The sequence below is a fragment of the Oncorhynchus nerka genome, linkage group LG1 (assembly GCF_034236695.1).
Source record: "Oncorhynchus nerka isolate Pitt River linkage group LG1, Oner_Uvic_2.0, whole genome shotgun sequence".
Lineage (NCBI taxonomy): Eukaryota > Metazoa > Chordata > Actinopteri > Salmoniformes > Salmonidae > Oncorhynchus > Oncorhynchus nerka.
In genome coordinates, this window is record NC_088396.1 from 33,350,578 (window position 1) to 33,363,412 (window position 12,835).

Sequence of the window (12,835 nt, forward strand, 5' to 3'; positions counted from 1 at the left end):
TCGTAGAGGGGTGGGTGGGGAGGTGGTGGGGAGCGGGAGAGGTTGGCCAAAAATGGGGATGAAGCGATCTTTCTAAAATCACAAAAATGACAAATAAGGATACAATCAAATAGTTTAAAAAATATCCCAATCAATATTCACTCAAAGCACTGAGAAGTTGTAATAACATTTAGGCAACTAAGATTGTGACAAATAAATCCAGAAAGTGGTGGGGGCAGGGGAAATCCATGTCATAAAACATATTTTCCTACCAGGCATAACATGATCAAAGTAAAGCTTATTCTGCCAGTCAGTCTCAAGAGGAGCTAGCTCTTCACAGCCCCACTCATTCAACAAGCCCACCATCCCATTAACTTCACATTACCATGTCATAATGGTAAAAACATTTATTACCATATCGTGTCGAAACTGAATGTTCTTACTCACATGCTCTGATGCCTGAGGGTCCAGCTGACTCTGAAACACAGGCACAGAAAACTGGATCTTCTTAGGACTGTTGGACTCCATGCTGGACTCCATATTTGTGGAAAGAGAGAGTAGGAAAGAAAGTAAGAGAAAGAGACGAAGAGAGGGGACTGCGTTGGGAGCAGCTGCACACAGCAGCAGCCTCTCTTCTCTTCTGCTCCTTTCCCTTCCTTATGAGCCCTGGGATAGCTTTACTGGACAGCCCAGCCTACCTCCCCCTGCCCCCGTCCGAGAGAGAGAGGGAGGGAGGGAGGGAGGGAGGGAGGGAGAAAAGGAGAGAGAGGGAGGGAGGGAGGGAGAAAAGGAGAGAGAGGGAGGGAGGGAGAAAAGGAGAGAGGGAGGGAGAAAAGGAGAGAGAGAAAAGGAGCGAGAGAGAGGGAGGGAGGGAGAAAAGGAGAGAGAGAGAGAGAGGGAGAGAGAAAAGGAGAGAAGGGGGGGAGAAAATGAGAGAGAGGGAGGGAGGGAGAAAAGGAGAGAGAGAGGAAGGGAGAAAATGAGAGAGGGAGGGAGAAAAGGAGAGAGAGAGAAAAGGAGCGAGAGAGAGGGAGGGAGGGAGAAAAGGAGAGAGAGAAGGAGAGAGAGGGGGAGAAAAGGAGAGAGAGAGATGGAGGGAGGGAGAAAAGGAGAGAGAGAGAGGGAGAGGGAGGGAGAAAAGGAGAGAGAGAGAGAGGGAGGGAGAAAAGGAGAGAGAGAGGGAGAGGGAGGGAGAAAGGAGAGAGAGAGAGAGAGGGAGGGAGAAAAGGAGAGAGAGAGAGGGAGAGGGAGGGAGAAAAGGAGAGAGAGAGAGAGAGGGGGAGGGAGGGAGAAAAGGAGCGAGAGAGAGGGAGGGAGGGAGAGAGAGAGGAAGGGAGAAAAGGAGAGAGAGAGGAAGGGAGAAAAGGAGAGAGAGGAAGGGAGAAAAGGAGAGAGAGGAAGGGAGAAAAGGAGAGAGAGAGGAAGGGAGAAAGGAGAGAGAGAGGGAGAAAAGGAGCGAGAGAGAGGGAGGGAGGGAGAAAAGGAGAGCGAGAGAGAGAGAGAGAAAAGGAGAGAGGGGGAGAAAAGGAGAGAGAGGGAGGGAGGGAGGGAGAAAAGGAAAGAGAGAGAGAAAAGGAGCGAGAGAGAAAAAGAGCGAGAGAGAGGGAGGGAGGGAGGGAGGGAGAAAAGGAGAGAGAGAGAAGGAGAGGGAGGGAGGGAGAAAAGGAGAGAGGGGGAGGGAGAAAAGGAGAGAGAGAGAGGGAGGGAGGGAGAAAAGGGGAGAGAGAGAGAGGGAGAGGGAGGGAGAAAAGGGGAGAGAGAGAGAGAGAGAGAGAGAGAGAGACAGAGAGCGAGAGAGAGGGAGGGAGAAAAGGAGAGAGAGAGGGAGGGAGAAAAGGAGAGGGAGGGAGAAAAGGATAGAGAGGAAGGGAGAAAAGGAGAGATAGGAGGGAGAAAAGGAGAGAGCGAGGAAGAAAAGGAGAGAGAGGAGAGAGAAAAGGAGAGAGAGAGAGAGAGGGAGAGGGAGGGAGGAAGAAAATGAGAGTGTCCAGTTCACTACCTCAGCAGTCTCCCTTCCCCCAGCTGGGTCAAGTGCTCTCTCTCTCTGTATAATGACACCACTGCTCAGAAGTGCAATATAAGCCCCCGGAGGAACAAGGCTGGTGCAATGTTAATTATTGATAAACCAAGTTCAGGAAGTCACTGGCCTCTCACCCCCCTCTCTCTCCCCAGGGGAGGGGACTGAAAAATGCTAACATTCTGTGATGTATGCTCAAGCCTGTCATGTTTAACAGTAAACATTACACATACAGAAGTTTCAAAAGAATAAAGCATTACAAATGTCATATGTATATATAGTGTTGTAACAATGTACAAATGGTTAAAGTACACAAGGGAAAATAAATAAGCATAAATATGGGTTGTATTTACAATGGTGTTTGTGCTTCACTGGTTGCCCATTTCTTGTGGCAACAGGTCACAAATCTTGCTACTGTGATGGCACACTGTGGAATTTAACTCAGTAGATATGAGTTTATCAAAATTGGGTTTGTTTTCGAATTCTTTGTGGATCTGTGAAATCTGAGGGAAATATGTGTCTCTAATATGGTCATACATTGGGCAGGAGGTTAGGAAGTGCAGCTCAGTTCTCTCTTAGCTCAGCAAGACTCACAATCCAAGAGAATGTTATGTATTGTTTGCCTTGGATTCCAATATTCCTCTAGCCTGATATGTACAAAGATAAATAAATACATAAATAAAACGTTTGTGGGATGGTGTAGTAGTCTGCAAGGGCTGACCAACACTTTTCCATTTCAGTAAGATGAGGTGGCAATACCACAACAACATACTGACATGCCGTCAGTCCTCAATGAGGAATCTGATAGATGAGCCATAAATGAGCCATTTCTCTGTCTGGCATCTGTCTAGGAATGGCAGAGTATCCAAGCTGGAAAGACATGACACAAAACACAGTACACTGATGTAATGTTCACACCAAGTCCTCTAGTTCTCCAGGAGTCAAAGTGCTGTCCACAGTAAAACCATATAAAGGAAAGCTCTGGAGAAAAGTAATAACCTCAGCAACAGACCTGTTATTTACACCTCGCCAAGTCAGACAGCAAAACACAAGTCTGTGGCTGTCACAAATGACACCCTTTTCCCTATGTAGTGCACTACTTTCACCAGAGCCCTGGTCATAAGGAGCCATTTGGGATGCAAACCTCATTGCCCACATGTTGGGACAGTATGTTTTTGCACTGCTGTCAATAGTGCCCATTTATGCTCTGAGGTCATTCTGAGCCTCTAAAGACCTACTACCTCTGGGGAATTAAAGGCAGGGGGTGGAGGTATGGAGCAGGCCAGACAGGCGACTCTGTGTGCCACTGCAGTTCAGCATTTAGGGGGAAGGTGATGTTATCAGTTGCATGTTAGTCTGAGTTTCACCAGAAGTACAGAATCTACAGGTATGCATGAAGCACCAAAAAATATCAACATACAATACCAGTCAAAAGTCTGGACACACCTACTCATTCAAGGATTTATATATATATATATACACATATATTGTACATTGTTGAATAGGGAAGACATCAAAACTATGAAATAACACATATGGAATCATGATGTAACCCAAAAAGTGTTAAAGAAATCAAAATATATTTTAGATTCTTCTAAGCAGCCAGCCTTTGCAGCTTTGCACTCTTGGCATTCTCTCAACCAGCTTCACCTGGAATACTTTTCCAACAGTCTTGGAGTTCCTACATATGCTGAGAACTTGTTGGCTGCTTTTCCTTCACTCTGCAGTCCAACTCATCCCAAACCATCTCAATTGGGTTGAGGTCAGGTGATTGTAGAGGATAGGTCATCTGATGCAGCACTCTATCACACTCCTTTTTGAAAAATATCAGTGAAATAAAAAAAGAGCGTGGGAAGAGAGGGGTTTTGATGTACCTGTGCTATCTATTGAGAAACATCATTGAATCCCTTAATGGAATGTGTGTAAACTTCCAATGACCACCTCTATCAGCGGTTCATTCTCCTCCTATTCAGACCTCTCATTCTAGAACCACTAGTACAATAGCCTGGTCCCCTGTATCAAATCTCAGAACACACCTCAGAGCCCTACAATATGCCCTCATGCACAGAGCCAGGTTACCATGGTGATCACAGGCTACATTGGATTTCTCTGCTATCAAATTAAAGTGTTTTAAGTGTTTTAAGTTTTATTTTTAGTCAAACAAACATTTGAGATGGATGTTGAACAGAGGAGCACACTATGAAAACAATGCTATCAACTCAGCATTTGTCTCTATACATTATGTCTATTTGGAGACGTCCCATGCATTCAATATACCTTTTAGAATCCCAATCCCAGATGCAATCTGCTGAAAAGCCCTTTAAAAGCAAAAATATATCACAAATAAAACCACTCCAAATCTATTGAAAATAAATAAATCTTTATTATTTGCTATAGAGACAATCCCTCATGCATCCCAAAATAAAGATAAACAAAATCTGATTAAAAAGAAGCTCCCCATTAGCAGGAAGTAGCCACATATGGAAATAAATCAGTTAGTAACAATAAATCATTTTGGAAAACAATATAATTAAACATCTGTGGTAAAATAAATGTCTGTTTCATCTTATAATTACAAATCCAGCAGGAAAATACAACATTATAATCCTCACATTTGAAATATAATATACTCATAAATACACAATGATTCTGTTCAAAAGTATGAGCGGGAACAATAGGCTCTTTTGACAGTTCTACCAGAGTCTATCAGATGAGATAGACGGTTCATTCTACTCTCCAGTTCAAGACAGAAGTCTCTCTTTTACAGTATCTCTTTCCTCATTCCTTTAAAGAAAATATATCAGGACAAATACATTTAGTGGTTTTAATCTGTTTAAGATAAGAAATACAGTTAGGAATGTGAACTTTGTTTGTTTTTCACGTGAGACAGTTTTCTAACAAAAACGCGTACATCTGGGTCGGATTCATTAACCACCAAACGGAGGAAAATGGACTGAAACAGGGAGACTTACTGGACTTACTAGTCCAATAAGAAACGTTCATTTAGTTGAAAAATGCTTTTAAACGTTTTCCATTGTTACCCTAATGAACACGCCCCAGGACAAAAGTGTGGAATTAATATAATGCATACACTTGTCTTCAAGTGGTGCGTTTCAAAAACAGTAGTTTCTACTATTGATCTTTTCAAGTTCAGAGACAGTGAAATGTATTGCACAGTTAGTTCTAGACCTGGGTGCAAATACTTTATCGGAGCATGCCTGGATTAATTCACTAATATAATAGTCCCAAAACAGTAAACCCCACCTATCTGACCCTCCTGGCAGGCAAGAGAAAATGCTCAAAGTACTTCAAAGATTTCAAATAGTATTTGAACCCAGGTCTGGTTCATTCCTCATAGAGGTTGCATTAGAAGAGGGCATGGTCATTTACAGCAGACACTAAACTCCCATACAACCATTATCATCAACCAGGCCTTAAGTCTCCTCAACCTTGGTCATCTTACACTTTCAGGACAAGACATGCACTCTGACCCACATCTACGTGCTTAAATACAACCCATACACAACGTCAGAATCATGGCATAGGCCTAACGTAACATAACGTCACACACAGCCAGGGTGAAAAAATTAATCCTAGAATTAACCTTCAACACATTTTTGTATGTCAAAATGATTTCATTTTGGGTTAATGTTCATGATTTTTTAACAACATAGTTAGTCTTCAGCTAAATAAACACACCAAGTAATATTCTGTGTTTGAAATTGGACCGTTAAAGACAGAAGAAGAGTTCACTATAAAAGCAAATATATAGCATCATTTGTGTCTCCCAGGTCACCAGGCATGCAGGTGTTAAGGTACCAGCCACCGTCACACTCTCTGAAGTAGAAACCATAGAAATATAATTCTATTCCTACGGTAGAAACACAGTGTTAACGCATCTGACATTATCTCTGTAAATAGTTGAAACAGTGTTAAGGGGTTGTTGGGCTGTTCAGTGCATGGCTTCACCAGTGTTCAGGTTGGGGCGACTACACCAGGCCTCATCAGTGTTCAACTGCAAGAGAAAACAACAACATTCTTTTAGAAATAGAAGCACCTGCCAAGGGGTATAGGTTGAATTGGAACAGGTAGATCCGGCTTGAAGAACCGATTTATACAACTAATGAATTAATGATATAAGGACCTGTCGTCATGTTCACAGCGGATATTCTCTGGTCGACACAGGTGATCGTCGTGGAGACACGGCAGCTAGGAGCTCATTGACTATCTCCTGACGGATCTCATCAGCTAGACTCTCTTTGATCTAAAGCGGGGAGAAGGTACAGAGATGGAACGATGTTCAAACACAAATACTATGTTCACTCAAAATACAATTCAAGGACACTAGGGAAAAGTCCATTTCCTGTAGGTTTGATATCTTAAACATAATGGAACAATGTTATTTATTAAATTTCTATCTGCAATGTTCTGAAGGTTTCACCTCACTGAATACCAGGAACATCCTGTACTGAGAGGTGTCAGAGAACAGAGAACTGAGAAAGAACATCTCATCCCTCAGAAGAACTGGGACACTGCCAGACAGTTACATCAGGCCACATGGCTAAGACATAGCCAACAGGATTCAAAAGTTCCAAGTTTCCTATTGGACCTTTAAAATGTGCTCCATTTGTCCCCTGCCAAGCTCTTAAAATTAGACCAGTAAATTATTTTTCATGAGAAGAACCGTCTGTCAATAGCTACGTAATCACCTCTTCTGTCAGCAGAAAAAAGTTTATCCATATCGGCCAAGGACATAATAAAACATGTCCTGGACATTTGGGCAATATTGGCATTCCCTATTCAACAAATACTGTAGGGCAAGGCCAATTTGAGAAGTTCAGGTAAGGAAACTTCTTAATGTTCTCTACTATTCAAAACAGAAACTAAGATAACTTCCGGTCTCACAAACCTCCTTGATGAGCTCCTGTAGATTGGGGTTGTCTGCTCTTCCTTCTCCTAGACCACCTCCTCCTCTCTCTTTGCCCCTCTCCTCCAGTAGGTGAGGGTCTACAGCTGCTATCCCTCCTCCAACCTCCTCCTCCTCCTCCTCTCCAGGACCTTGCACTGGCAGTGCCTGGTCTGAGCACTGGGATACCCATGTGGCAGCACCAGGCCGTGGAGGGGGTGCCGGGGTGAGGGAGACAGAAGCCCGGTACATCCCAGTCTTCTGGGGACCTGGGAGGGACAGCTCCGGGGCGTGGGATGGGCCAGGGTGACGTCCAGAGGACCTCGTTGGACTGGCTGACCTGGAAGAGAGGCCCGAGCTGGGGGTCATGCTAGCTCCACCCTCTGCCCTGCCCTCGTAGCCCAGCTCTGTCTGCAGGTACAGCTGCTCCCTCAGCAGGTCTGACATCTGGAAGGGAGAAACCACACCATACATGTCACACAGTGAGGAAAGAAGTGTGACAACAGTAGAACCATAAAATTAGATTGACTAGTACAGACATTTCTTTTCAAGTCAATGCTCTGATGGGTTGACCGGCAGCCATTGACGGTACAAATACTAGGAAGGAAGTAAAAACATTCATTTTTCATTCTATTTCTATGAATAGAGCACACACAATTAATAGGAGGAACAGTCTAGAGGAATGACCTAGAAAAGAACAGTCTAGAGTCAATGCAGTTACTCACCGGCTCCATAGCTCTCAGAGCAGAACTGTTAGACAGGCTGTCCATGCTGTGACCTCTCTTCATACCCTACAGGAGAGAAATATCAATGATACAATATAGGAGAGGAGGGGTAGGTGATGATATGATGGGTGGCTAAACAACAAACAAGAGTAGTGACGTACATGTAGCCTGATGTCAAATGAGAAGAACACAGAGGAACCCACAGTACTGGTGCCAAGCGGAAACAGTCATGACAAACCATTTATCAAACATGTTTATGAGTTGAGAAAAGAGACGGAGAGAGAGAAAGATGGTATCTGCCTGTGTGTGTGTGCCTGTGTTTCAAGATGTAGTTCCAGGTACTGACCATGCTGTGGCGGTAGAGACTGTGCTGGCTGGCAGAGCGGAGCTGCTCGTTCAGGGTCAGCAGCCGATCCTCCAGCTGGAGCTCTAGTTCCTGCAACTCCTGTCTCACTTCAGACCGTAGACCCTGAAGCTGCTCCGCCTCCTGCCTGGCAACCACAGACAGAGAGACCACTGTTAACACTGTCTGCCTGCCTGGCAACCACAAACAGACAGATAGCACTGTTAACACTGTCTGCCTGCCTGGCAACCACAGACAGAGAGACCACTGTTAACACTGTCTGCCTGCCTGGCAACCACAAACAGACAGATAGCACTGTTAACACTGTCTGCCTGCCTGGCAACCACAGACAGAGAGACCACTGTTAACACTGTCTGCCTGTCTGGCAACCACAGACAGAGAGACCACTGTTAACACTGTCTGCCTGCCTGGCAACCACAAACAGACAGAGAGACCACTGTTAACACTGTCTGCCTGCCTGGCAACCACAAACAGACAGAGAGACCACTGTTAACACTGTCTGCCTGCCCGGCAACCACAAACAGACAGATAGCACTGTTAACACTGTCTGCCTGCCTGGCTATCACAGACTATGCCAACATCCGTGTGCTCGCCAGGGTGAGGGCATCTAGCCTACCTCTCGTCGTGACTGAGGTGCTGGTAGACTAACGCCTGTTGTTTCATCAGGGACAGTTCCAGATCCATCATCTGAGTCCGGAACACATTCAGACTCCTCCTCTTAGCCTGCAGCTCCTGGAGAGAAGTCTGAAGGGAGGAGGAGGGGATGTAGAAGAGGAAGAATATGACTTGTCAGAGAGGCAGAGATTCTCCTTTATCCTAACCCACATGAGACACACCCACAGGGAGGTTTGAGGACATAATTGATAATCATTCATTTAATTTGTTTAAGAGTGGCAGTTCAGCTGAGTGTATACCTCATACAGTGGCTGGGCAGGTCTCTGAGGGTTGAACATGTCGGCGGGAGTGTCTGCTCCGCGTTCTGATGAATTCTTGAGGGCAGAGAAACCATAGATAAAGTACTTAGTCACTGGAACTGTGTTGCAAACGTCTGTTTGCATTATGGGTGGGATGGAAAGTGAGACAGCATATGATTAATCATTATAGTGCTCACGTCAGAGACGAGTTGATAAAACTGCAAAGAGCCTTGCAAAAAGTTGTATAACACCTATGTGGTTTGTGGTTGTTTTGTCTCACCTGAGCCAAGTTCTGCACAGTTCCTCTGATGTCGTGAAGGACCCTTCTCAGTTGCATCTCAGTGGTAGACAGGGCTGGGGGAAGATGGGAGGTTGTAGCCATAGGGTCATGAGGGTAGGGGATCAGAGGGTGGTGGCCCAAGTATGGAGTACTATATGGTCCTCCATAGGGGGCAGTAGAGAGATGAGGCAGGTTGGAAGGTGTGTTTGAAGGGTTAGAGTAAGAGCTATGGGCAGTATAAGGATTGTTGCTGCTTAGCTCGTTGTAGGACCCACTATAGGGGTTACCGTTGTAGTTATGGTAAGTTGAACTGAAGGGGGCACTAAGGGGTGGGGTGTTACAGGAGGAACTGTACAGGGAACAGGGGAAGTTGTGTGGAAGAAGGTTACCCATGTTGTTAGTGTACGGAGCACTAGAAGGAGGACAGTTAGGGGCCACATGATGGGGTAAGGTGGGAGCTGTGTGCTGGGGAAGGTTAGGTACACTACCATATGGATGGGTAGGGAGGCTATGGAGGGTGTGGTGGTGGTGGGTGGAGGGCTGATACTGGAACAAGTTGGGGACACTGCCATGGGGTAGGGTGGGACTATTGTGGTGGGACAAGTAGGGATTAGGGTTGCTGTATTGGGCTAGGTTGGGGACACTGCCATGAGGCAGAGTGGGGTTGTACTGGGCTGGGTTAGGGTTGTTGTGCTGAGCAATGTTGTGTTGAGTATGGTTAGGTTGATTGAGTTGGACTAGGTAGTGCTGTGTTAGGTTGGAGTTAGGGTTGATGTGCTGGGTGAGGTTAGGGTTATTGAAGTGGGCCAGGTTATGCTGGGTGAGGTTAGGGTTATTGAAGTGGGCCAGGTTATGCTGGGTGAGGTTAGGGTTATTGAAGTGGGCCAGGTTACGTTGGGTGAGGTTAGGGTTATTGAAGTGGGCCACGTTATGTTGGGTGAGGTTAGGGTTATTGAAGTGGGCCAGGTTACGTTGGGTAAGGTTAGGTACGCTACAGGTGCTCCAGGCACGGTGGTGCTCCCCCAAAGGCCTCTCTCCCCACTCAGGAGGGGGGCTGTGGCTGTGCAGTGAGACGGTTGAGCGGGTCAGGTGGCGGGGGATGGCCAGGGGGTAAGGAGGTACCCTGCCCTGAAGACCTCTCAGTTCACTATCTCTTTGTAGCCCGGGGCCATGCGATATCTCAGTCCCTCTGTTGATAATCAAGGTAGAGAGGCAGCTTTCTCTCCTCTGACACCCATCTTCAACAACCTCCTCCTCCTCCTCTTCCACAATGGACCCCACCTCCTCCTCCTCTTCTGGAGTGTATTGGTAGGAGAAGGCTGGCTGGGTGCAGTGCCTGACTGTACCCTGGCCAAACTGGATCCTGACAGAAGAGACCACACGGGAGGGGATGAGGAGGGAGGTAGGCAGGGATCGGGACCTCGTCAGGGGGGCTCTTCTCCTGAACAGATCCCTGGCTGTCAACTTCCCCTCCATCCGGTGACCCTGGAGGCCTGAGGACGAGGCCCTCTGCTGGGCCCTGTGAAGGGCCCCTTGGACCCTGGTTGAGGCACCTAGGCTAGGGCAACTGGCGCTAGGGCTGGGTGTTCTGGCTTCCATCTCCACCTTGTCAGGCACACCCTCACTGGCTGGGGCACCAGAAGAGCTACAGTCTGGGGCCGGGACGGAGCCATGGTCTTCTATAGAACCAGGATCATCTTCCACGTGAGGCTCAGCAGTACAGTAAGTCTCAGGAGTTAACTGAAAAGTGTCAGAGGCATGAACAGAAGCAGCTTCCTCAGCAGTGTTATGCTTCTGGTCCTGCTCTGAGTCTTGGGCCACCCCTCTGTCTCCTTGTTTAGCTAACTGATGGGTGGTGTACTGTGGCACCTCCTGTTGCTCCTCCTCCCCCCCATTAGGGCTCTGGCTCCTCCTTCCGTCTGCCACAAGGTGTTTCTGTCCCTCCTCCTCCTCCCCCTGTAGCCTCCCAAAGGCAGGGTGTTCCAGCGCTAGAGGAGTGGTCCCCTCCCCAGCGTGAGACGTCACTGTGGTCTCACTGTCACAGCTGTCGGAGCTCTCCTGTACCTTTAGATAGTTAGCTGAGCCGTCAGTAGAAGGGTCCTCTGCAAAGCCACTACTGTCTGACTGCTGGCTGGCTGTTCTTAGTAGTTGCTCTGTAATGGACAGAGGGAGGGAGAGAAAGTGAGAGAGAATTAAAAGATGTCAGAGTGTAAGAAGGACCATCAATCTGGGTTTAAACAAAACAAATAATTTAACAATTCACAGTGTAGAGTCAAACATGTGTTCCATCAGTATATTTGCAACACAGTGAGATAACACACTTGTAATCCCTCTATAAAAGTTGTATTATACACCAGAGGGTAGACTTGATCAGCTCCAAATCAAATGACATGTCACATGCAACGAATACAACAGGTAGACCTTACAGTGAAATGCTTACTTACAAGCCCTTAACCAACAATGCAGTGAAGAAAATAGTTAAGAGTAAAAGTAAAAAATGAACAATAACGAGGCTATATACAGGGGGTACCAAGTCAATGTGTGGCGTTACAGGTTAGCTGAGGTAATATTTACATGTAGGTAGGGGTAAAGTGACTATGCATAGGTAATAAACAGAAAGTAGCAGCAGCGTAAACAAGGGTTTGGGGGGGGTGTCAAATCAAATCAAAGTTTATTTGTCACGTGCGCTGAATACAATACACCATTTTACCTTACAGTGAAATGCTTACTTACAGGTTCTAACCAATGGTGCGGGGGGAAAAAAGAAGGTGTGTGTGTGTGTGTAGGTAAGTAAAGAAACGCAAATAGTTTAGGACTCTTATGGCTTGGGGGTAAAAACTGTTGAGAAGCATTTTTGTCCGAGACTTGATGCTCCGGTACCACTTGCCGTGTGGTAGCAGAGAGAACAGTCCATAACGAGAGTGGCTGGAATCTTTGGTCATTTTTAGGGCCTTCCTCTGACACCGCCTGGTATAGAGGTCGTGGATGGCAGGAATTTTGGCCCCAGTGATGTACTGTGCAATACGCACTACCCTCCGTAGCGCCTTGCAGTCAGAGGCCAAGCAGTTGCCATACCAGGCGGTGATGCTCTCGATGGTGCAGCTGTAAAAACCTTTGAGAATCTGGTGACCCATGCCTAATCTTTTCAGTCTCCAGAGGGGGTATAGGTGTTGTCCTGCCCTCTTCATGACTGTCTTAGTGTGTTTAGACCATGATAGTTTATTGGTGGTGTGGACACCAAGGAACTTGAAGCTCTCAACCTGCTCCACTACAGCCCCGTCGATGAGAATGGGGGCGTGCTCAGCCCTCCTTTACCTGTAGTCCACTATCATCTCCTTTGTCTTGATCACATTGAGGAAGAGGTTGTAGTCCTGGTAGCACACTGCCAGTTCTCTGATCTCCTCCCTATAGGCTGTCTCCTCGTTGTCGGTGATCAGGCCTACTACCGTTGTGTCGTCTGCAAACTTTAATGATGGTGTTGGAGTCGTGCTTGGCCACGCAGTCATGGGTGAACAGGGAGAATAGGAGGGGACTAGCACGCACCCCTGAGGAGCCCCGTGTTGAGGATCAGAGTGGCATATTTGTTTCCTACCCTCACCACCTGGGGGCAGCCCATCAGGAAGTCCAGGATCCAGTTGCAGAGGGAGGTA

The 12,835-nt window shown here is 46.6% G+C and overlaps 2 protein-coding genes across 4 annotated transcripts in view; both read right to left on the minus strand.

Annotated features, from left to right (window-relative positions):
- Nucleotides 1-623, minus strand: part of ppp1r1c (protein phosphatase 1, regulatory (inhibitor) subunit 1C) — a 54,841-nt gene extending 54,218 nt beyond the window's left edge. Inside the window, exon 1 of the mRNA XM_065018290.1 lies at nucleotides 427-623. Within this exon, the coding sequence (XP_064874362.1) occupies nucleotides 427-519 (93 nt within the window). The 5' untranslated portion in view covers nucleotides 520-623. The remainder of the gene's footprint in view (nucleotides 1-426) is intronic.
- Nucleotides 624-4,359: 3,736 nt separating this feature from the next.
- The window catches only part of itprid2 (ITPR interacting domain containing 2), a 49,107-nt gene continuing 40,631 nt past the window's right edge, over nucleotides 4,360-12,835 (minus strand). For all 3 annotated transcript variants that reach the window (XM_029647956.2, XM_029647957.2, XM_029647958.2), the window contains 8 exons: nucleotides 9,186-11,338; nucleotides 8,906-8,980; nucleotides 8,608-8,735; nucleotides 7,974-8,118; nucleotides 7,628-7,693; nucleotides 6,906-7,349; nucleotides 6,141-6,260; nucleotides 4,360-6,011 (listed from right to left, as the gene is read on the minus strand). In XM_029647956.2, coding sequence (XP_029503816.2) covers nucleotides 6,153-6,260; nucleotides 6,906-7,349; nucleotides 7,628-7,693; nucleotides 7,974-8,118; nucleotides 8,608-8,735; nucleotides 8,906-8,980; nucleotides 9,186-11,338 — 3,119 coding nt within the window. In that variant the 3' untranslated portion in view covers nucleotides 4,360-6,011; nucleotides 6,141-6,152. The remainder of the gene's footprint in view (nucleotides 6,012-6,140; nucleotides 6,261-6,905; nucleotides 7,350-7,627; nucleotides 7,694-7,973; nucleotides 8,119-8,607; nucleotides 8,736-8,905; nucleotides 8,981-9,185; nucleotides 11,339-12,835) is intronic.